The sequence below is a fragment of the Taudactylus pleione genome, unplaced genomic scaffold, assembly GCF_031769625.1.
Source record: "Taudactylus pleione unplaced genomic scaffold, aTauple2 ptg000494l, whole genome shotgun sequence".
Lineage (NCBI taxonomy): Eukaryota > Metazoa > Chordata > Amphibia > Anura > Myobatrachidae > Taudactylus > Taudactylus pleione.
The window spans coordinates 644,612-670,678 of record NW_028284896.1 but is presented as its reverse complement, the minus strand read 5'-3'; the positions used below and the strand labels follow the sequence as shown (position 1 = coordinate 670,678).

Genomic DNA, 26,067 nt, shown 5'->3' with positions numbered 1-26,067 from the left:
CCGGCGTTTGGGAGCAAATTGCTGATTGTCATTTGCTTTCATACCTTACCAGATTTTCATTCCAACCAATCAACTAGTTGGATGGTTGGATGTAAGTTGGTCTAGTGTGTGGCCAGCTTAAGGCTACTATGCATTCTGGTACATGAAGCACACCCAATAGTACTGGCACCGGAAACAGGACAGTCACCAAACATAAGACAATAAGTGAAACATCAGCGGACACAGGCCAAATACCAGAGTGTAAACCTCTAATTGAAATTAGTAATTTTAAAGCACAACAATCTGTTAATTGAGAGTCTTAATAAAATATTATCTTTTATGTGGAAACGCAAAAGCAGTAGTAAAAAACCCAGTCATTGGCAGAAGCAGGAGGTGGTGGTAGACGATCCTAAAAGCAGGACTAAAACTACCATAGCCCAAGGTGAGTAGGTCAGTCTGGCAGCCATGTTGAGAGGTTGGTCAGAATAAGCCTGACTGGAATTGTATGAAGTGTATAGAGTATATGAGGTATAAGTGGCCACAGCACTGTTAAGGACAGGTCCCACACCTCCATCGCTCCCCAGTGTGCCATCTGTGGATGTGTGCGCGGTGGTCGGGATTATCCATGGAGGCTGAGCTTCTGCCTCAATCACGTCCTCGTTGTTATCGTTGAGGAGCATTAAGAATGGTATTTCTCCAACCTGGATCTGGTCGGAGAGGTCCTGGTTGCAGAGTTCCCCTGAGCAGCAGGCTCCTCTGATTTCATAGGTTGCACTTCCGTAGGTTACAGTCTTCACAGCGCAGTGGTATCTTAAGGAGCAGCTCTTGATGGGCGTGACCGTTGTGTCATTTCCTTAGCAGAAAAATAAAAAAGTTCTGTTATTGCCGGGATGTAAGGAAAATAAAAGTTAAGCAGGGCACTTCAGGCATTCATGGAAAGGTGAGGCAGCTGAGGTTATCCTCTAAGCCTAAAGGTGCATACACATGTAACGATTTTTTGACCGATTTAACTATAACGATGTCGTTATCGTTCAATCATTGAAAAAATCGTTCAGTTTCTGAGTTATAACGATGAACGATTATCGTTCCTGCGCGTTCCCATTTGTAGTTTGCAGTTTGTAGTTCATTCTGACTGACCAACTGAACGATTTTCATTAAGGGAAGTTACAAAAATCGTTTGTAGTTCAAAAATCGTTCATTACACTTTAAAAAATCTTACAGATAATCTGACAGAAAATCGTTCATAAAATCGTTGGTAACAAAATCGTTGTGTGTGTATGCAGCTTTAGGGTCCGCTCAGTGGGAATTCGATTCCCGTCAGCGGCAGCCCGACAGTAGCAGAGTTCGAAGCAGCGGAAGCCCGACAGCGCTGGAAATCCCGATCGTGGATAGGTAAGTATCCTCTAACCTAACCCCCCTAACCCTAACCCTCCTTAGGGGTGTCTAACCCTAACTTCCCCCCCAAGTGCCTAACCCTAATCCCCCCTCTAAGTGCCTAACCCTAACCACCCCCTTCCCCGCTGCCTAAACCTGTCCCCTGGGGGGGTGCCTAACCCTAAGTCCCCCCCGGGGGTGCCTAACCCTAACCGTCCCCCCCCTAGCCTAACCCTAACCCTCCTGGGGGGTGCCTAACCCTAAGTCCCCCCCGGGAGCCCTAAACCTAACCCTCCCCCCCGCGGCTGTCCGCTCGCGGTGCCCGGCGTCGGGGAAATTTGGGCGTCTACATCTAGACGCCCGGCATTTCACCCTTGCCGGGAAATGACAGTCGGGAATCCGGCTGCCGGTATTTAGGCAGTCGGCTTCCCGATTGCCTCCCGCTCAGTGAATTTGTCTAAATCGTCTGTAATCATCTAATCTGGTCCTGGGTCAGCACGGACCTTGCAGCTGACCACACGCGGCACATACACTTGCAGATCTTAGAGCAGCTGGTCACTACATGGACCCGTTGTTACCGCTGACTAACCCATGGAGCAGCTTACCACTCTGTGAATCATCGGGATCATATTAGATAATATACCTTACGCCGGACTACCATTTTGGGTTAGTTATTCCTCCTGTCCTCCTCTTTGAGGGGGTAATGCGGTAATATACTTTGTAAAATTTCTACATCAATCTGCTTATTAAGTAATTTGGACACAGAGCATCTAATATTCAGCTATATTGTTGGCGCAATCATCTAAAGTGTGTATCTATGAGCACAACGGACTATAATTGCTCAACTGGGCAAAGATTGACACCTCATCCGCCTCTGAATCAGACCCAAAGTCATCACATATGGGCCGGGATGTACCAAGGTTGCGGTGACCATTCCGCCAGTCACCGCAACCTTACTAAACGCATATGTACTAACATATACGATTAGAATCGCAAAGGACAGCTCTTGCGATCAGAGCTGCCCTTTGCAAAGCAGCCGACGCCGGGTGAGGGGGTCCCGGAAGAAAATTAGGAGGAGGAGGAGGCAGAGGATCCAGCGGAAGCACGGCACAGCAACCATGGAGAGTAGGTGAGTGGGGTCCAGTGCTGGGCTTTGGGTGCGGGGTGTGGTAAGAAGCCCATAGGCTTTTATAGGGTAATGCCAGGTTTTTCTAGCGTTACCCTCTGCGCCGACAAAAGGGCGTCTGGAGCTCAGTACATATGGAAATGCAGTAAAAACCCCGAAAACAGGGTTTTTAACGCATTTTTCCTTTAGTACATCCCGGCCATAGGGTGGGATGTATCAAGTATCAAATATACAATGCGAAACATCCCCCCGATCACATGCATACCGTTCGGGGCCATATGGCAGTTTTGGCAAATGCCAGAAGGGCCGTTGGGCAGATGGGCCATTCCGGCAAGTGCTGCTGAGTGGGGGGCCCGGGTGGCAGCAGTGTGGATTTGGTGCCAGGCCACCAGCTGATTACAGCTTGCACACCGGCATGCAGCCACAGTCCTTAAGAGACAACAGTTATATCTCAGTGGGGTATGGACTGCGGATTCACTGCTTATATTGCAGTGGGGTATGGACTGCGGAGTCACACTGCTTATATCGCAGTGGGGCATGGACTGCAGAGTCACACTGCTTATATCGCAGTGTGGTATGGACTGCGGATTCACTGCTTATATTGCAGTGGGGTATGGACTGCGGAGTCACACTGCTTATATCGCAGTGGGGCATGGACTGCAGAGTCACACTGCTTATATCGCAGTGGGGTATGGACTGAGGATTCACTGCTTATATTGCAGTGGGGTATGGACTGCGGAGTCACACTGCTTATATCGCAGTGGGGCATGGACTGCAGAGTCACAGTGCTTATATCGCAGTGGGGCATGGACTGCAGAGTCACAGTGCTTATATCGCAGTGGGGCATGGACTGCAGAGTCACAGTGCTTATATCGCAGTGGGGCATGGACTGCAGAGTCACAGTGCTTATATCGCAGTGGGGCATGGACTGCAGAGTCACAGTGCTTATATCGCAGTGGGGCATGGACTGCAGAGTCACAGTGCTTATATCGCAGTGGGGCATGGACTGCAGAGTCACAGTGCAGCACCACTGTGTGACAGACAAGTAATACTATAATAATTCCTGCACTATAAAAATAATAAACAATGATTTGCTGTATGCATGTACTGTAAATCTAGCTTGGCCAATATTAACAGTGTTTAACACTACGGGGACTGGAGTGGACACAGCACAGCAGCAGCAGCCACTGGAGGTGGAGAGAATGGACACAGCAGCACAGCGACACTGAAAACAGGGAGTAGATGGACACAGCAGCAGCCACTGGACACAGGGACTGGAGTGGACACAGCACAGCAGCCTCTGGATATGTTAGCACAGACTGAAGTCAGAGCCTGATTCAGACCCGCTCGCGAGCGTGAGCGCTTGCAAGCGGGTCGATGGTGGCCCAGTGCGCATGCGCACGACGGAGCAGGCTCCGTCGTGCACATGCGCGAGACCCGGATAGCGACGGGCAAACCTTCGCTCTGGGTCTCGTACCAAAGGGGGAGTACTGTCGATGTTGAGTGACAGCACACCCCCTTTGGTGGGCGTGGCTGCCCAGACGGAGGCGTTCCCATGGGAACGCCTACCGTCTGGGGCCGGCCCCACTGACATCACAAGTGATGTCAGTGAGAGTGCTTTCGGCTCTGTTTGAGCCGAAAGCACTCCAGGGCTTGCGGCAACGAGACCCTACCACAAGGTTCTCGTCACAAGCCCGATGGTCACAATGGTTTTGACCATCGCGACCATCTTCCTGGCCGCTGGCTATAGCTGTGGGTGGTCACCCACAGCTATACGAGCGGCCAGGAGGCCGCTCTAAAAATCAAGAAGGACGGCCCTGATTCAGAGCGAGCGCTCTGTCAGAGCATCCGGTTCTGAATCAGAGCCTCAGGACCTCATTCAGAGGCGGTCGCACGGAGCGATTGGACGTAGCGAGCGATGTTTTTTTTCAACTGCGCATGCGTGTACCTGGCAGTGCGCGTGCACAAGCCTGTCTTCCCGACCGCAATCCTCTTGCTCGCTAGTCACTACGAGGTCGTAGCTGTGATTGACATTTCGTGCCGTTTGTGGGTGGTTACAGGGGAAGGTGTTTGTGAACGGGGGTGTGGTGGTGCGCACGCAGGCGTGGTTGACCTTAAAAGGGCGTGCATATATTACTGAGCGAGTCATCACATACGTCATCTCTTTGCAATAACGACACTACTGCTCGCAGAGCTAAGTGTAGCCCAGGTTCTACCTTAAGCATTGCGAGTGCTGGCGATGGTTACTGCCTCAACCGATGTTTGTAGGCAATTAACAATGTAACAGGTGTTAATCGTGCTGACGTAGGTTGCTGCCTGCGACCGACTCTGAATTAGGCCTTAGAGATAGGAGGTGTGCTTTCATTGTTGTGGGTGTTTCCGCGCTTACGATGTGCTTTGCAACTGAGCGCTCGTTTTGCATATTCTCGGTCACTTTGGGTGCGACCGATCGCTCCCGAGTGACCGCCTCTGAATGAGGTCCTCAGTGTGGAATGGCGCCTGAATCAACGCAGGAGGGACTTACAGTATATAGAAACCAAACCCCCGCAAGAATCCGACTCCTAGAGTGATCCCTATCTAATCCTCTACAACTACTAAGCTAGGACTTGGTCAATTGGGAAAATGCCTTCCCTTTTATTTGTGTGTGACCTACCCCAATGTAGTGCCAGCTTTACCTAAAACAACCAACCAAATGTCTGACTTTGGGCTCTATTTATTAACATTATTTTTACTAAAATAAAGTGAAAAAGGGTGTTTTCACACCCTTTTCACATTATTTTAGTATCACCTATAGTTACTATAGGGCAATTGGAGTAGAATTCATAAAATTCTACTCCAATCCCTAAGTATCACTTATTTTTAGTAAAGCAAATCGCATTTCCCATAACTGTGATGGGAAATGTGATCCGACCAGAGTTACTAAAAATAAATGTGAAAAAAATATCGGGGAAAGCCCTGTGATAATAACGCCTGCCCTGCTCTAACGGGGAGAGCAGAGCCGGGAGTCGGTCCCAGTAATCAGCTGTGTGGTCTAAACAGACCGCAAGCTGATTACTGTAAAAAAAAAATAAAATAAAAATTACTTACCTGACTCCAGGGACCGGTGATCGGGCCTCCGGTGATGTCTCCCCTCTGGTCAGCTGGTCTCCCACAGTGCACTGCAGCCCGGTCATCAGGTGATCGGGCCCCAGTGCAGTATGGGAGAACATCACCGGAGGCCTGGAGCATGCAGGTAAGTGTAAGTAAGGGGGAGAGGGGGGTCGCGGGGGGGGAGGGGGGGGTCGCGGGGGGCTGCAATCACGGGGGGTGGGGCTTAGTGCCGGGGGCGGGGCTTAGCACCGGTGGGGGGGGTAGCAGCGGTGGTCGGTCGGCGCATGTGCAGGCAATTAATCACAGTATTTTTTGCGAAAATACCGTGATAAGGCTCCGAAGGGGATTCGCAGGGACAGAGCTTTCTCGCAAGCTCTGTCCCTGCAAGGGATTTGTAGTAAATCCCTGTGATATTGCCTGAATTCACAATGCGAATTCAGTCGGTAATATCACACTACAATCTGCATTACCAATGCGGATTGTAGTAAATAGAGCCCTATGTCACATGTATGAATCCCCTGCATGATGTCACCTGTTGTGTGTATTTTAATACAGAGAATGATGTATACTTTTATGTTCTAATATTAATTATATTTGTAATAGCATAGACTAAGGTGGAGGAGGAGTCAGGAATAGCAAGGGGAGGAGTCTATGCTAGGAGCCAGGTGCTGACGTGAGGTGGGCCTGTGTGCTTTACATGCCAGGGCCTATATTTAGTCCCAGTCCAGCCCTGCATACCGGTGTTTATAAACGCCAATATATATGATTCCTTACCTCCTGAGACAACTCTTCTGATGAAGAGCTGTCCCGGCGAAGTACTGACTTCCGGAATTATGACCCAGGAGTCCGATAGATGGGAGCGGTCAGACCGCAAAGATATGCATAACTCAGCATCTGGATGAATATACGTATTTACCTCCGTGCATATAATTTAGGTTCAATGGCCCCAGCGCGTATAGGTGTCTGGTATACTTTTACAATGACTCAATCATTGGTTATTTCCTAGTAACATCTATATAGAAGAAATACATGAACTCTAAAAGTAATTGAAATAAATGAACATTGTTTATGCTGGCAGGAGGGAGATGTAATTCAGGGCTTCAGTAGGGCTATAATGGACCTTGGACAGGACCCGCATCCCCCCTCCTCAAATTCTGCCTACTGGTAAATCGGGATGTAGTTATGTTACGGCCACCAGTCACAATCCCAGTAGATCATATATGTGACATTGCAATGTGTTGGTCTCCTGCAGAGTAGATACATAGTTATTTACCAATGGATACTGTGACATTTCCATCGAAGCAATGCCTGTAGGAGTTGTAGCAGGTCACGACAGGAGGATTGGATGGCGAACAGTCCACACCGGTTTTTCCAATACAGCTGTAGCATTGCTCTTCATTAGGCAAATTAGTTATGTTATCTGCAGCACACAAATGTAGAATAATAGCATAATTAATGGGACACAGTGCCAAGAACACAGTACAAGCATTAAAACAGGTTTGTCAGACAAATGGATGTATGACACAGGAACCTTCTCTAAATGTTCAAAACAAGTCTTTATGTAACAACAACAAGAATTTCCAACTCACCCTGGGTCTATTCATTATTGATTGGCCTTCGGATAATTAAGCATCCAACTCACCATGTGTTTGGAGTTGGACTGATATACTAAAGTACCGTAGTAGTTCTGTATTGCTACAGTTGCGGGTCAGCTGCTGCGCAAAGCAGCCATCCTGCGATCACCGAAAATGGAATGTCTCCCCATTTAAGGTGGGTGATGGGTCAGACCCAATTGCTTAGCAGGCAAATCTGTAAAATTGATATGCAACTATATAACCCAGGTCCAGGGCCCCCTAAACCCCTGGGCCCTATAGCCCCTTGCACACACTATTGATACCCCATGCCTGACACTGGGGAAGTTGATGGCATACCGGTGGGATCTCTGCTCTCCTGGGTGCATGGAGAGCTTCCCCAAATTCACAAGCCTCTCTTAAATTTTGGTGAAGTGGGCAAGTATGGCTGGTAATCCCAGGGGGAACGCAATGCGATATGTTACTTCCGGCGGTGCCTCCACGACACTGGCACTGATTTATCAGACACCAAAAGTATTTTGGCATGGTAAGTGGAACTATTAGTTTTTTCTTCCTTTAACATTCTGTGTGGTGGTCTTGAAGAAAATCTTATTAAGGGACCATAATGATGACTTGTGGTGACACTGTATTAAGGTTTGCTCTTATTGGTCCTGAGTCAGAGGTGAACGCTAATCAGCCGTGGCTGCATCTTTTCCCCGCAGAGTCTTTATGCTAATGCAGCAGCCGCCGGGATTTGTACAGAGACGCCCAGCGGACGGCGCCCAGCTCTGAAGCAGGCCCATTGCTGGTAGTGCAGAAAGTATACATTACATGACAATGATTACCATCAGGGGCAAGCTCATAGTTCTGCAGATCCATGTCCGTGTTACACAAGCTGCTGTTGCACTGATTAAGCTGGATGAATATGAAGATCCCGTGGAATAAAATGGTTTTGTCCAGCCACATCGAGTCACCAAATCCACAGCCTTTCTTCAGGAAAATGAGGTTGTCGTGACCTATAGGATGACAACACGTTTATTTATAGTATACTGACATAAATACATTCAGGTCAGCTATTTCCGCTCAATCTGAGGGCAGTAGATATTTTACCTTCAGTAAGGAAGTACTAGAGCTATGATGCCTATGTCATGCCCGCTGTATGCAGAGGCGTCACTTACCTTGGTGATACCCGGTGCGGCTGGACTGAGTTGATCTGCGCGCCGTAGGTGCACGCTCTCAAACGGGGCGTGGATTTGCTGAAAGGAGGCGTGATCGCGACTTGTGAAGCCACGCCCCCTTGTGTGCTGATCTTGGGGGTGTTACCACCTCCCATTCTCGGCACATGGTGGGCTTCCCCAGCGTTCCTGCAGCCCACAGTCTCTCCCCTGCCTCTCTCCGTATCCTGGCTTCACGGTAACACCATCCGACGGGGCGACACCAAAATAGCAGAGTAGCTCTGCTATTTTGCTGTTACCCCCTCGGATGGTGTCACCCGGTGCAGCCCGCACCCCCCTAGTAATGCCAGTGTCTATATGGCACCATGGAGTACAGTCTCTGTATCAATTTACTGCACTGTAAAAGGTCAGTTCCGGCTTCCCGATGTCTAGGCTGTACATGAGACCAGAGCCAGGTCATGTCACATTGGGGATGTGTGCTGTCCTTGCTTCTCAAGTGACAGCCCTCCCCAACCCCAACTTTTCATCATTATGGGGTCTATTGTATTAAACCTTGGAGAGAGATAAGGTGGATGGAGATAAAGTACCAACCAATCAGCTCCTAAATGTAACTTTACAGACTGAGGGGGTGATTCAGTCTCAGATGGAGATGCTATCATGGGCATACCTACCATAGGTGAATGGGGTGCAGCTGCTATGGGGCCCAGAGCTGAGGGGGGCCCATCTTCCTTGTCAAAGTTACATGTGTTATATAAATTTTTCACCATTAGGTGGTACATAGGGGCCCTTACACACTTTTGCTATGGGGCCTTCAAATACCTCGTTACGTGATAGCAGCTGTGATAGCATTATTATGGTAATGCAGCAGGAGGCTGCTGCATGCATTACTGATCTGAACTGCGTCCATGGATGCAGCATCAGATCATCTACGGAATCCTCGGCTTCTTGAGAAAGTCGATTAATACGGAGAAACGCGTTGAAGAATTTATTTGCTGTCTATTCCAAGCTCTACATCGTGCTGAGGTGACCTTCTGTGTCCGGGTAAAGGATACTCGTTGGGGATTGTTTTCAAGCTATATACGGACTTTTTCTCTGTATGGCCTGAGTGGCCCAAAGCACTGTGCTTTTCCCTCCTATTGTCCACTGGCCGGATTACCTAGGACGGATTCTTACTCTGCCCACCTGCCCTCTTGGTCAGGGCACGCAGGCAGCTTTGCAATTGAGACCCTTGCAGATATGGTAATGCAGCATCACGCCTCCTGTGTATTACTTATCCGAGCTGCGTTGTACAATGCAGCATCGGATAATCCACGTACCATCGGCCGGCTGCAGTGACCCATGGGGACCCGCAGCCGGCCGCCGCAGTTTAGAGGAAGAGGCCAGGAAATCTCCGTCAGCCAATGGAGATCCTGGCTTCTTCCCTCCCCCACAATGGCGGCAACACGTCTCCATTTCAGGAAACGGAGGGCATCGCCGCCCCCTCCCCACCCCCAAATGGCAGCAGACTGTCAATCACTGACAGTCTGCTGCCAGTTTACGTTCGGGCTCGCAGACCCATTTAGCACATGCGCAGAATGGGTCTGTCGCCTGCGCAGATTCCCGGACGTCAGGAATCTGAGTTCAGCAGTGCACTAGTGTGCGCTGCGGAATTAGGCCCTTGGCTTGTAATTCTCTATACTTTATTCGATGTCTCAGAGCTGCTCTAACTACATTCTGATGCTCCAAGACCAGTGTCGTAACTATAGAGGATGCAGGGGGTGCGCTTGCTATGGGGCCCGGTGACTTAGGGGCCCACCAACCCAGCGTCCCCATGCACCCTCTGTACCATGGCCAGCCAAGTTGCTGGTGCAACTGGGAACGCTGGTCTCTGAAGCGATCAGAGACTAAAGACACCTCTGATCGCTTCAGAGGCCAGCGCTCCCTGTGATGCAGTCATGATGTCACCCTCGTCACCAGCGATTAGAGCCTGCGCCTGCTGGTGGATCTAGTCAGATGCGGGGAGCTGACGGCATGGACAGAAGCGTGGACAGGTAAGTGCTGCACAGGGGAGGGGGGCCACAGCATAAGGGGCAGTACTAGGGGCATTACTGAGGGCACAGCATAAGAGGCATTACTGGGTGCACTGCATTAGGGGCATTTCTTGGGGGCACAACATAAGGGCCACTATTAGGGGCATTACTGGGGGCAGTGGCGGAACTTGTGAGTGGTGGTCCCAGGTGCAAAGATTTGCTTTGAGCCCCCCTCCTCCGTCCTACTCCGAGCTCAAAGTGCAGTGGGTCACAGAAAGAGGTAAAGGGTGACCGGACAGTCAAGAGGTAGACAAAGAGAGGCAAAAACGTGACAAGGAGAGGGTGACAGGGCGAGATAACAGGCAGTGGGTGACAGGGCGAGGGTCATAGGGAGATGAGACAGGCCATGGGTGACGGGGAGAAGCAGTGGGTGACAGGGAGAGATAACAGGCAGTGGGTGACAGGGAGAGATAACAGGCAGTGGGTGATAGGGAGAGGTGACAGGCCGTGGGTGACAGGGAGAGGGTCATAGGGAGAGGTGACAGGCCATGGGTGACAGGGAGAAGCAGTGGGTGACAGGGAGAGGGAAGAGGCAGTGGGTGACAGGGAGAGGGTGATAGGGTGAGATGACAGGCCGTGGGTTACAGGGAGAAGCAGTGGGTGACAGGGAGAGGTAACAGGGACAAGCAGTGGGTGACAGAGAGGGGGAGAGGCTGAGCCTGACTGCACTGTGCTCCGGTCCCCTGCGTGTAGCTGCCGGCCGGGTCAGTCACAGCCTTGATGACTGCCTGGCAAGCAGCTGCACTGCACCTGCCATACAGGCTTTGTGGACCCCTATATTGCGGCGTGCCCCGGTGCAGGGCACCAGCTGCACCACGGTAGTTCCGCCCCTGCCTGGGGGCACTGCATAATGGTCACTACTGGGGGCACTGCATAAGGAGCTGACAGTCTGCTGCCAGTTTACGTTCGGGATCGCAGACCCATTTAGCACATGCGCAGAATGGGTCTGTCACCTGCGCAGATTCCCGAACGTCAGGAATCTGTGTTCAGCAGTGCACTAGTGTGCACTGTGGTATTAGGCCCTTGGCTTGTAATTCTCTATACTTTATTCGATGTCTCAGAGCTGCTCTAACTACATTCTGATGCTCCAAGACCAGTGTCGTAACTATAGAGGGTGCAAGGGGGGCGCTTGCTATGGGGCCCGGCGACTTAGGGGCCCACCAACCCAGCGTCCCCATGCACCCTCTGTACCATGGCCAGCCAAGTTGCTGGTGCAACTGGGAACGCTGGTCTCTGAAGCGATCAGAGACTAAAGACACCTCTGATCGCTTCAGAGGCCAGCATTCCCTGTGATGCAGTCATGATGTCACCCTCGTCACCAGCGATTAGAGCCTGCGCCTGCTGGTGGATCTAGTCAGATGCGGGGAGCTGACGGCATGGACAGAAGCGTGGACAGGTAAGTGCTGCACAGGGGAGGGGGGCCACAGCATAAGGGGCAGTACTAGGGGCATTACTGAGGGCACAGCATAAGGGGCATTACTGGGGGCACTGCATTAGGGGCATTTCTTGGGGGCACAACATAAGAGCCACTATTAGGGGCATTACTGGGGGCAGTGGCGGAACTTGTAAGTGGTGGTCCCAGGTGCAAAGATTTGCTTTGAGCCCCCTTCCTCCGTCCTACTCCAAGCTCAAAGTGCAGTGGGTCACAGAAAGAGGTAGAGGGTGACCGGACAGTCAAGAGGTAGACAAAGAGAGGCAAAAAAGTGACAAGGAGAGGGTGAGAGGGCGAGATAACAGGCAGTGGGTGACAGGGAGAGGGTCATAGGGAGATGAGACAGGCCATGGGTGACAGTGAGAAGCAGTGGGTGACAGGGAGAGATAACAGGCAGTGGGTGATAGGGAGAGGGTCATAGGGAGATGAGACAGGCCATGGGTGACAGGGAGAAGCAGTGGCTGACAGGGAGAGATAACAGGCAGTGGGTGACAGGGAGAGGGTCATAGGGAGAGGTGACAGGCCATGGGTGACAGGGAGAAGCAGTGGGTGACAGGGAGAGGAAAGAGGCAGTGGGTGACAGGGAGAGGGTGATAGGGTGAGGTGACAGGCCGTGGGTTACAGGGAGAAGCAGTGGGTGACAGAGAGAGGTAACAGGGAGAAGCAGTGGGTGACAGAGAGGGGGAGAGGCTGAGCCTGACTGCACTGTGCTTCGGTCCCCTGCGTGTAGCTGCCGGCCGGGTCAGTCACAGCCTTGATGACTGCCTGGCAAGCTGCTGCACTGCACCTGCCATACAGGCTTTGTGGACCCCTATATTGCGGCAGGCCCCGGTGCAGGGCACCAGCTGCACCACGGTAGTTCCGCCCCTGACTGGGGGCACTGCATAATGGTCACTACTGGGGGCACTGCATAAGGAGCTGACAGTCTGCTGCCAGTTTTCGTTCGGGCTCGCAGACCCATTTAGCACATGCGCAGAATGGGTCTGTCACCTGCGCAGATTCCCGAACGTCAGGAATCTGAGTTCAGCAGTGCACTAGTGTGCACTGTGGTATTAGGCCCTTGGTTTGTAATTCTCTATACTTTATTCGATGTCTCAGAGCTGCTCTAACTACATTCTGATGCTCCAAGACCAGTGTCGTAACTATAGAGGTGCCGGCCGGGTCAGTCACAGCCTTGATAACTGCCCGGCAAGCAGCTGCACTGCACCTGCCATACAGGCTTTGTGGACCCCTATATTGCGGCGGGCCCCAGTGCAGGGCACCAGCTGCACCACAGTAGTTCCGCCCCTGACTGGGGGCACTGCATAATGGTCACTACTGGGGGCACTACATAAGGAGCTCTAATACAGGGGCATTGCATAATGGGCACAACTACAGGGGGTATTGTATAATAAGCACAACTACAGGGACACTGTATAGGTAGACCTATGGGAGTCCCATGGAAATTTTGCTATGGGCCCCCATACCTCTGGTTACGCCCCTGTCCAAGACCCCACCATGTATTGGAAGCCCACATTCCCAAAATGCAACCCCCCTCTAATTCCAAAATCTGCTCTGCCCCAGACAAAATGAAACTGTTGGGTCTATGTAAAATATTAAAAAATATGCCCACTGAGACCACTAAACTGTACACAGCAAGTGCGTATCAGGAGATGCTCCAGGTGGTACCCAGGCGGGCAACCCTTACGTTACATTACATACGGTACATACCTGTCTTGATTGCTGTAATGGCCTCGACACACACATTGTACTCCAGGGAGCAGGAAACATTCACAGCGTGTTCTGGTAAGCAGCCTCCTTCACCTTGATCTGTGCAAGTGTAACATTCAATGCCCTGAGAGTGGACACCTGCAGATAAACAGTATACAGGTTATAGTGATGCTGGTGAGATGCCCAAACATCCATCCATGCTTAGAAATGTACTGGGAGAAGTTCAGGGATTGATTCTAGAGAGGCCTGAATAGATACTCTGCAGAGCTAGTCTGTACCTGCTGGGACAGCGGCCCACTTGTGTGATCCTACAATGGCTGATCGCAGAGACATTCCATGATCGTTTTCAATTTAGAATGTGGCAGCTGGTTTCATCGCCTAAGCTAATACCACCTCCATTACATTCAGGATGACTGTATGTTCCACGGTACTTACCTGAGTGAGTGTGAGTGTGGCTACTGCTGGAGGAGATGACCTCATACTGGGTCCTGTCCTAGTCTGCTGCTACTGAGGCCATCTCTGTCCTCTGACCCATACTGAGCCAAAGGGGTTAAGGCCACCACACTGTCTTCAGTCAGGTAACCCAGATCGGTACTGGGATATTTGATCAGTATGAGTTGTGGTGTGTGTAAGCCTGTCCAGGAATAATACTCTAGGGCGCCGTGGTTCAAAAAGTTTGGGAACCTCTGGTATAGTGTAATGATGGTATTACAGTGACTCTCAGTTGTCCTGATACCACCTTTGGAACGTTCATCACGATTTATGGGAAATAGGGAAGTGTTTCCCTGGGTGCATGCAGCAGAGGGAGGTGGGTCAGCAATCAGTGGTATTTTTGTAGGAGGGAAGGGCAGCCAGGGGTGGTCTAGCATTTCACACTCTCTAGGGGTGTGGCCATGCCAGCACTGAGGCATTTAGGCCCCCGTGTTGGTCTTAGCATCTTGCAATAGTGTATGCATAGAAAATGATACAACCCCTTCAGTAAAAAAACAATACTGCACCATTCATAAAAATACAATAGATTCAGTTCTGCCAACTAGGTTTGGCACTACCCAGTACAGAGATGCGTAGTCTAATACACCAGTGGTATTTACTGGGGACCACCGCAAGGTTGCGACCCTCTGACCGGATACCTAGTATAACTGGTTGGTAAACCTGAGAAAAGATCTGGTAGTGCGGTACAGAATAGTCAGGCAAACCACAGATCAGGACCAGGAAACATGGATGCAATGCTAGCGGAGCAAACATTGCTTATCAACTGCAGAAGTACCAAGGGGTCAGATGAGGAGCTAAGTCAGAAACAGAAACTGCAGGAATCAGATAATTAGGATAGAGGGACACTGTATCACAGTGTGTAGTCCTAATATTCTGACACTGCTCTAGGGATGGCCAATCTACCATCAATACTTAACCATCGATGCTTAACTGTCGATGGCCAATGGTTTTGCAATCGATGGCAGAGAGCCAATTGTTTTTTGCCATCAATGGCTAAGTAAGACCCAATGTCACGATCCTGGCTAATTTTTCCCATATTCTCCTATGTGTTGTTCCAGCTAGTGCTGAGGTCCGCTTGCGCTGTGACCGCACATCACTCCCGGATGACGCAGAGGTCCAGCTACACTGCACATCGCATCCAGCTGGCTAGGAAGTCTGGGCCTGATTCAGAGACGGACGCTCTGAACGAGCGCTCACTCTGAACCAGGGCGTTTTTTTTTTTTGTTCGGCCTCCTGGCCGCTCGCATAGCTGTGGGTGACCATCCACAGCTATTGTGAGCGGCCAGGTTGATGGTCGCGATGGTCAAGACCATCGTGACCATCGGGCTTGCGACTAGACCCTTGTGGTAGGGTCTCGTGGCCGCAAGCCCCAGAGAGCTTCTGGCTCTAATAGATGGTGATGTCAGTGGGGCCACCCCCAAACGGCAGGCGCCCGCTTTGGTGCGAGACCTGGAGCGACGGAGCATCCGTCGCTAGCCGGGTCTCGTGCATGCACACGGCGGAGCCGTCTCCGTCGTGCGCATGCCCAGTGGGCAAACATTGACCCGGTTGTGAGCACTCAGCGCTTACGACCGGGTCTGAATCAGGCCCTCTGTTCACACTGTTCGAGCTCTGTGCTCTCAGTGTGTTTGCTCAGCATGCTAGCATCCCAGAGTTCCTTCCAAAACTTAGTATGGGCGCAGCCATGTTGAATTTAGTCACCTGACTCTCATCCACCACTCAGAGTGCTGCTCCCAGCCCAGCTGATCGCAGCATCCAATCCCTGGGGATCGACCCCTATAAATTCCACTTCCTGACTGGTCTCCATTACCGGTACAACGTTGCTTCTGCTGAAGTTACAGCTCCGTGCTGAGCTCCCAGGTACTCTGTATCTGAACGTTTCCAGTCCGTGTAATGCCAGTATCAAGTCTGGTTGCAAGTCTCCATTCCATCTGTGCTCCAGTCTGGGTTATCCACTGAGACTTGTTCCTAACTACTGTACAACCATCAGTCCCAGCCGATATTCCCACCATCGGTTCCAGACGATATCTCCAACCATTGGTCCCAGCCGATATCTCCAACCATCGGTCCCAGATGATACTTCCAACCATCAGTCCCAGCTGACACTTCCATCATCGGTTCCAAATCGACCCAGTACTGCAATTCCTCCTCATCAGTTCCAAACCGACCCAGTACTGCAACTCATCATCATCGGTCCCAAACTGATCCAGTACTGCAATTCATCATCATCTGTTTCAAACCGATCCAGTCCTTCAATTCATCAACATCTGTTCCAAACCGATCCAGTCCTTCAATTCATCAACATCTGTTCCAAACCTATCCAGTCCTTCAATTCATCAACATCGCTCCCAACTGATCAAGTTAATAAATTCTTCAACATCGGACTCTTATCAATTAAGTTATTCAATTCATCAACATCGGTCCCAAACAATCAAGTAAATCAATTAATTAATATCGGACTCATATCAGTTTAGTTCTTCAATTCTTCCACATCGGTCTCAAACCGATGAAGTTCATCAATTCTTTAACATCAGATTCAATTCCATAAAGTTCTTCAAATCATCAACATCGGTCTCAAACCGATCCAACTCTCAATCCAGCATCATCGGTCCCAATCCGATTCTGCTCATTGATTCAGTATACTATATTCAGTTCCATTCCAACCTGCTGTTTAATAAAGACATTCTATTCCTGTCCTCGTCTTCGGGCCCATCATCCACTGCCGTATCTTTATCTCCTTACATCATTACATGAGGTAGTCCTGGCTCAAGCCACCGAAGTACCTTCATGCATCTCTGATCTCCCCTTCAGCCTCCCATGCCTGTTCCTACCCACACCAACCCTCAGGCGGGATGGAGCTTAACTTAGTCCCCAGTGGCCGCTAAGCCCCACCCCCATTTCTGATTGACCGGCGGCCCACTGTGCACCCAGCAGCAGTGGTCATCGAAGGGTGCAAACAATTGATGATTTACCATAGATGGCTTTTGTGCCATCGATGGTAATAACTGATGGAACCATCGATGGACACTCCACCAATGGCCACGCCTACACTGCTCTAGCACCAATGAGAGGTTTGGGAAGTAGGTTGAAACCACTGACAGGTGTGAAGTGAATAATGAATATCTTGTTACCATGGCACCTGTCAAGAGCTGGGATATATTAGGCAGCAAGTGAACACTCAGTTGAAGTTGATGTGTTGGAAGCAGGAACAATGGGTAAACGTAAGGATCTGAGCGACTTTCACCAGGGCAATATTCTCATGGCAGCTAGGTCAGAGAATCTCCAAAACGGCTGGTCTTGTGGTATGCACTTCTTAGTACCTACCAAAAGTGGTCCAAGGAAGGACAACTGGTGACAGTGTCATGGGTGCCCAAGGCTCATTGTGGGGAGGAAAGGCTAGTCCATCTGGTCCCATCCCACAGAAGAGCTACTGTAGCACAAATTACAGAAAGTTGATGCTGGCTGTGACAGTGTGGTGTACGAACACACAATGCATCCTAGCTTGCTGCCAAGCCGCAGACCGGTCAGAGTTTGCCATGCTGACAACTGTCCACCACCGAATGCACCTACAATGATCACCATGAGCATCAGAACTGGGTCTTGGAGCCATGGAAGAAGGTGGCCTGGTCTGATGGATCACGCTCTCTGTTTTTATCATGTGGATGGCCGGAAGCATGTGCATCGTTTACTTGGGGAAGAGATGGCACCAGGATGCACTATGGGTAAAAGGCAAGCCGGCGGGGGCAGTGTGACGCTCTGGGCAATGCTCAGCTGGCATTTATGTGGATGTTACTTTGACACGTACCATCTACCCCTTAATGGCAATGATATCCCTTGTTTGCAGTGGCCTCTTTCATCAGGATAATGCACCCTGCCACACTGCAAAGATTGTTCAGGAATGGCTTCAGGAATATGACAAAGAGTTCAGGTGTTGACTCCAAATTTCCAAGATCTCAATCTCATCCAGTATCTGTGGGATGTGCTGGAAAAAGTCCGAGCCATGGAGGCCCCACCTCGCTTACAGGACTTAAAGGAACTTCTGCTAACGTCTTGGTGCTAACGTCTTGGTGCCAGATACCACAGGACACCTTCAGAGGTCTTGCGGAATCCATGCCTCGCCGAGTCACAACTGTTTTGGTGGTGTGTATGTAATATATGGGTGTATATATATATATATAAAGTGTATTCGGAATCCTGCATTTCCCAGGTCCATGGAAAGATTTTAACCCACTTTTTCCCTTTGATTCCTTGACCCATCTCATCTGCTATTGGTTACAACATATGAGGAGCAATTTGCATGTCCGCAATCTGCTGAGTGAGGATGAAATCCTTTATTTTCTTTACTTTGCTACTGTTTGACTGTCTGATGACTTCATGGTACATAATTTGATCAAAATTTACCACCAACAGCCTTGCCTTGTATATTCTAAATAACCACCTCTACCATATTATTAAACGAGAGCGTATGGTATGATTCATTATATTTATGTGTTCCCACCGTCTTGTTATTCTCAGTACATTAGTCACATCTGCCTTTGCACAAAATAAACCCTGCCTTGTTCGGCTTTAAAAGCTAGAAAGTCTGTGACTGTCCTCTATTCTAGTTCAGGGCTCGCCTACAAACCATTAGGTGTTTTAAAGTGCCCACGTCTCCTATTCACAATGGAAGCAGCAATTTTGCCGGTGATTTCTGCAGCGTCGTCGGAGAGGTAACTATAGTCTATGGGAGCAAGGTGACCGATGTGGTCACCCCTGTACTGCGCACCATGCCCGCATTATTCAGTTCACCCCTGAATTCAAGAATGTTTTGTGTTGGGGGCTACAGAAGCACTGGTCACATGTGACATTCTCCCCAACATGGTGTGACTCTATACCACTCACCTGCCCGAAACATGCCCAGTGCACAGCAGCGTTGATCAGTTTGTCTCACCACCCTTCAGCTTGCTGGTATGGGTAAATATCTTTACTGGCTTTAGTTGCCTTTTGTTTTGTTGAAACTGATGATCTGTATGAAGTAACCTCAGTGTTGGGTATTGTAGTGGTTACAGGCTTGGTGGCATTAATCAGCCACCTGTTCAGACCCTGGATAAATGGATTAAACCCCCCTCTCACTACAAGATGTGCAGCCCAAGATGGAGTTTGAAAAGGTTAGACAGAAGTCTAGAAGAGGGCCCGCTGCGTTCATTGTGGGTCAGATAGGAGGCCTTAGCAAAAAGGATAGCTTGGAGAAGTCTGTGGAGACCACATTGAGGGATGAGACAGCCAAGTGAGGAATAATCTGCTTAGAAAGTACTGTACTTTGTGCAGCTACGGAACTACTTTTATGCATACCGAGAATGCGTGTGTGTGTGTTTGTGTGTATCGTGTTTTGGGGATTTGCTGCCACCTAGTGTGCTCCAAGGGTATGAACCATACCTGCCTACTTTTGAAAAAGCATTTCAGGGAGATTGTGAAAGCACCACCTATGTGCACGGCGCTAAAGTGGGCGTGTCCTGCTACATCTGAGGGGCGTGTTATAAAATTGATTTACACCCAAATCAAAATGAGCCCCAACGCAGCAGTTGTTGCTCAGTAAGATCTACTTGTTGATGAAAACACACTGATACATCATTGTGCCTTATAACCAATGCAGGGAAATGACACTAATGATCCAATTTGAATATATATATATATATAGCTTATTTCTTTTTTTCTATGTAAAATGTACATAATGGAGGTAAGGTGCAATCAGGGGGATTGCTAGACTCTTTAGGGAGTCAGGGAGTTTGCTACTATTTCAGGGAGTCTCCCTGACATTCAGGGAGAGTTGGCAAGTATGGGATGAACCAGGCCTTCGTGTCGCTGAAATTCTGAAATTCATTCTATTCAAACAGTATTGAAAAGAGCAGAATTAATTTCAGTCGGAGCTGTGAAATGGGATCATTGATCCCTATGACAATCTCAAAGGCCTTCCACATAGACATGCTGGGCAACGCTGGGAGAATGCAGGACAGGACAATGATTGGAAGTAAAATTATCTTACATTACTGCATTGCCCTAAGCTTCCTTGTGACTGTGATATGGATAATTAACACTTGTGTGAGCTGCATTATTAGATCAGCTTATGGGGGGAGGGGGTTGCATTGGACCACTGCCCTCTGTGTAATGCTCCCTTACAGACACCCAATAACATAACACAAAACTTACTACACCATACTAATGACACACTGATACACTAGAACTGAACAAGACACTAATGACGAAATAATTGATTTATCCAATATCCTTATGAATCTTTATGAATCTTTAATCCAAGTTCATACTAACGCACAATGGGGAAGAAAGCGAGAAATTCGATTTTAGTTCCTAAAAGTTGCACAGACTCCCAAAATGTGTAGAGAAAAGTAATGTCTTTTCCTCCTATAAACCTATTAAATAGCAAATAACAACTTCTTTCTGAAAATGAATACTGTCTGTAGGCTGTAATTTGCATTGCAGGCACATGATAAATCCGTCTTCCCATCTGTATATATTTAGGTAAGTGGAGGACACCTCACCTGTTAGTCCCAGTGCAGTGATTACATATATGACTGTTATAGGAAATCCTCCCCATGCCTTATTAGATATCCTGTTCATCCTCAGCGGCAGCCTCTACTCCTGGCTCTAGAGAGAATTATTGTGGTTCCAACCAGTCAGAGGTGCAGAGAGATCTGTCGCTCCTGTCTTGTTGTTTATCAGGAGTGTTTGGATCAAGTCCACAAGTCATAGGTGAAGGAAACTCCCATCCTAACAACATCATCACCAACATTATTTATTATACACCAGCTTTCCCTCCAGCCATTTCTACTCCAGCCATTTAAACTATAAGATCAGCATAGTCGCTGCTGTTAATCCGCTTAATTGGCACGGTACAGTATGTATATCCAGTTTTATAGATGTTACTCAGTGTTGTTGTTGCTACTCTACATAAACAGCGATCTCTCTCTGATACTTCATAAGACCTATAGTATATTCATGCTATCTAGTGTCTAGAGTTCCTCATATAATAAAAGTGAAATACACTTATCCATTTCTACTTTGCTCTAGCGTATAGCAGAGCCGAGCGTTATAAAACACGCTCTCAAAGGCTCTCACCAGAATAGTGTACTATGGGGCAGTGGCGTAAGCTCATCCCAGATGCCAGGAGGCAAGTTATAATTTGGTGCCCCCCCTCGTCACAGCCGCTGAGACTGTAATGTAGCATTTCGCAAGCAGATACACCCGCAGTCACACACAGAATACAGGCATGCCGCATATCATTCTAATCAGCAGAAGCCGCTAGTGCATCCACAGTGTGAATAAGACACATTAGAAGGGGAAAACTAGTACAAAACTATGCTCAACGCTACCGAGTCACTCTGTGCTCATACGTCATGTGTTGCACGGAGGCTATATGTATGTGGTCACATCTCTATGCATTAGTCACAGATAAGATAGTGACCTGTCTGGTGCAATTAGAGCCATAGAGGCTCAGAGTCCTCCTGATGGAGATGAAAGCCACCGGATGCGGGGTGGGGAGTCCTCCTGATACCCCTGATGGAGGGGAAAACCACCCGATGTGGGGGGGTTGAGGACTGAGTTTAAGTCAAAATACTGTAAGACTGCCACTGTGGTGGGACTACAAATCACAAAATGCCCAGTCTACTGCCGACTGCATTACATGCCGGGAAGTTGCTCCACCAAAGATCTGCCCCCCCAGACTCAGTCGCTGGTGCCCCAGGCCCCTGCCTACCATGCCCTCTTACCCGCAGCTCCCGTTCCATGTATCCTTGTTGACATCCAGCCATGGTTATCCTTGGGCCAGCCACTCAGGACTCTGCTGCACAGGTCCACGACTGGGGCTGTCCCCAGGGAAGAGTGATACGGGAAGTTGTTGGTGAGGGGATGCGCCGGGACTGCTGCCCGGGTCCGAGCATAGGCTAGTGCTGCTGCCAGGGAGGAGTGCGACGGGGAGTTGTGGGTGAGGGAGCCGCCGGACATGTCACACTGACATAAGAAGCAGCGACACCAATGAGTAGGGACAGGTTATAGATAGACGGAGGCGGCAGCTGATGGTCTGACACGGAGCTCTCCACTAGTGTATGGTGGCTTCTCGGGTGCCGGGAAGAGGTGCTATGAATTGGGCGGCTGTGACGGTACACTCCGGGTACATAGTTACAGCCCTAAGTGGGGTGAATATATATGGAGGAGGTGCCCCTTCAGTGCTGGAGCCCGACGTCAGGCGCCTCCATTGTCTCCCATAGTTCTGCTCCTGCTATGGGGCCTATTCATTAGCTCTTAAGGTGCATACACGGGCAAGTTTTTGCCGGATGAAAGATTGGACGATTGAACGATTAGCAAACGATCTGCAAACGATTGAACGATTTCAGCCTGTATTAAAATGAATGGAAATCGTACAAAACTGACTGCAAACACATCAAATGTCAGATATCGTTATCTGACAAATGGGAACGCGCATCGTTCATCGTTATTCGTTCATTGTTGCACACATGTCAGATTTTTCTTTCAGATATGAACGATTGAACGATTTTTAAAATCGTTATTGTTCAGATCTGAAGAAAAATCTGACCGTGTGTATGCACCATTACTGTCTACAAAAGTAGGTGAAAATTTAGATTTTCCCCTACTTTTGCAGAAGTGAAGTAATGGGGCCATTATTACAAAGGTAATGCCGAAAATATCATGAATATCTTCTGTTTACTTTTCACTACCAATCTGGCTCACTGTCCCCATAATATAGTATGGGGAACCTAAATTCGGCAAGCTTGGAAAATACAACATTTTTGGAACTTGACAGTGGGAACCATTGCCATCTTCAGATGGCTTTGGTTCCCAACGCCCTGGTCTTTCCTATGGGAAGTAGGTCTAGGTTGCGAAAAGGCTCCGACCCTGTTCAGATCCCTCCTATCAGTTACCCAATTTTATAAAAATAGAATCCTAAATTTAAATAATTTGCTTACGGTGTATTCTCACAATTGAAGATATAAAAATTTTTTTTTTCTTTTAATTCGTTGAAAGCTACTGTATATAGATGTGTCCTGCTCTGATTTGCACCATACGCCATATAGCGCACCATGCTAATCATGCCCTGCCGTGCCGCTACTTGGCGTTCTAAGTCGCATCATACTGCAGTAAGTTGCAACGTAACGTATTGAAGCGCTGGAAAAGCCAGAGCGTGTAATACAACTTTCTGTCCACCAGATGTCGCTTTTCCTAAACTGCACTGCGCATGTGTCAAATAGCCAACAAAGCTTCTGTAGTGCCGCCTGCTGGTTGGCTGACGGAACCTGTCATTCGTTAAACTATACAGTAGCACTGAACTGCATTTTGTCATGAATACAGAGCTGCAGTTGACTGTGCAATAAAGGATTAAATTATTTGGTGACATTATACACATTGTATATAATGTATGCTATAGACATTGTATTGTACTCATTACATGCCGTCCGTACGGTAAACTTATGGTACATGGTGTAAAGACGTCTGCTTTAACCACTTAACTGACATTTTTTTTTTCCAAAAACCCCTCCGAAATTGTAGTTTTTTTTATGATTGAATTAGGTCAAGAACATAATTTTAAAACTTATCCAACACAATTTAAAAAAAAAAAATTTAAACACAGTATACCATAAAAATAGCAAATTGGTATATTGTATTGATGGCTATTGACAGCTGTAACATTGATGGTCAATGGGCCAACCATTGATTAAAAAATCATTGATTGAGACCGCAGCTACTGATGTTTCATTAACACATATAGATAAGGCATGGATGGCGCGACTAGCGTGCCTGCGGCTATGGCGTTCGCGTGTGCATGCACGCACACTCCATAGACTTCAATGGGGTGCCTGGCGATTGCCGCGTTGCATGATGAGGCTGGCTACATCTGTATATACACACACGCACACATATATATATATATATATATATATATATGTATATATACACATACATACATATGTATATATATATACATATACGTATACACGCAAATATATATGTATATATATACACACACATATATATACCTATACACACATATATATATATATACATATACACGCACATATATATATATATATATATATATATATATATATTAGGGATGTGCAGGCTCGGATAGGTTCGAGTTTGCACGTTGAGTTCGGATTTTTCCCTCCAAAAAAACGGAACTCAGAAAGAGGCAAAACGTCATCTTGCACGGACGAACATCATCATTCCTGTACTTTTGTCCATGCAAGATGACGTTTTGCCTCTTTCTGAGTTCCGTTTTTTTGGAGGGAAAAATCCGAACTCAACGGGCAAACTCGAACCTATCCGAGCCTGCACATCCCTAATATATATATTTATATATATATATATATATATATTTACACACACACATATATATATATATACACACATATTTTTATATATATATATATATATAACACACATACATGTATATACACACACATTATTTATATATATATATATATATATATATATAAACACACATACATATATATATATACACATACATACAGTCAGGTGCATAAATATTGGGACATTGACAGAATTTTCATATTTTGGCCTCTATTCACCACCACAATGGCTTTGAAATGAAACAAACAAGATGTGCTTTAACTGCAGACTTTCAGATTTAATTTGAGGGTAATAACATCCAAATCAGGTGAACGGTGTAGGAATTACAGCGGTTTCTATATGTGCCTCCCACCTGACTGTATATATGAAGTCCTGGTAATAACAGATGGACGAAACGCGTTGAGGCTGTAATTTACGCCGGCTCTGGGACCTGTATGGTTTGCTGCTCTTCCCTCTGGCTCAAATAAGCTTTTTTGCACTGATTAAAACTCTGTGCACATTCTTTTATATACTCTTAACTCATATTTTTTTTGTTAAATAAATCACTTTTTTTAAGCATACTGCACTTTATTTATTGTTTTGTATATCTGCACTTCTTGTGAAAGTACCTGGGAAGACCGGTGGAGCTGGGATTTGATTCCAGGATTAATCACTATGTATTCCCTGGGCTTTATGTATGGTACATATTCTATAGAATGTATATGACACTAGGAAAGTCTACATTTAATGCCTTTATTTTATCACAGAAACTTCACCTATTGGGATATAGGAATTGGCCTGTGGCAGCCACTTGAAGTTTCGGGGAGTGCACATAGTGAGAAGACTTCCATAAAGGACACTTATTTATTCATTTGGATCAAGTTAAGCGCCTTTACCACTATTTGTTTAATATATATATATATATTTATTATTTATTTATAAATATATATATTATTTATTTAGCGCACACATATTCCGCAGCACTTTACAGAGAATATTTGGCCATTCACATCAGTCCCTGTCCCAGTGGAGCTTACAATCTTTATTCCGTAACACACACTCACACACTAGGGGTAATTTGTGTTGGGAGCCAATTAACCTACCAGTATATTTTTGGATTGTGGGAGGAAACCAGAGCACCCGGAGTAAACCCACGCAAGCTCAGGGAGAATATACAAACTCCACACAGTTAGGGCCGTGGTGGATATTGAACCCACGACCTCAGTGCTGTGAGGCAGTAACGCTAACCATTACACCGTCTGTGCTGCCCTGATTTCTTGTACTATTCTAATTTTCTTATGTATGGCAATTATTGTGCTGCCACATATATATATATATAGTTTGAATGAAACGGCGGCACTCAGGGTCTTGTCAGAAAATCAACGGTGTATTAAAAAATAAATCACAGCATGGTTCCAACATTTCAAGGCTCGTAGCCCCTTTATCAAGGTGAGTAACAAAGGGGCTACGAGCCTCGAAACATTGGGATGTTGGAACCATGCTGTGATTTATTTTTGAATATACTTCGTTGATTTTCTGACAAGACCCTGAGTGCCGCTGTTTCTTTCATACTATTTAAATAACTTTTTCAGAAGGCTCCCGGGCAGATTTACTCATTTAGAGGAGTTCCGGCCCATATTTACTTTTTATGTATGTGTGCCTATATATATATATATATATATATATA

The 26,067-nt window shown here is 47.7% G+C and overlaps 1 protein-coding gene across 1 annotated transcript; it reads right to left on the bottom strand.

The window, feature by feature from the left end:
* Positions 1–353: 353 nt before the first annotated feature.
* Positions 354–20,633, bottom strand: LOC148502519 (ly6/PLAUR domain-containing protein 3-like). The gene is made up of 5 exons (XM_088449718.1): positions 20,555–20,633; positions 13,527–13,664; positions 7,986–8,156; positions 6,843–6,989; positions 354–832 (listed from the first exon to the last, which is right to left on the bottom strand). The coding sequence occupies exons 1-5, from the start codon at positions 20,631–20,633 to the stop codon at positions 354–356; spliced, it is 1,014 nt and encodes a 337-aa protein (XP_088305844.1).
* Between the last annotated feature and the right edge of the window lie 5,434 nt (positions 20,634–26,067).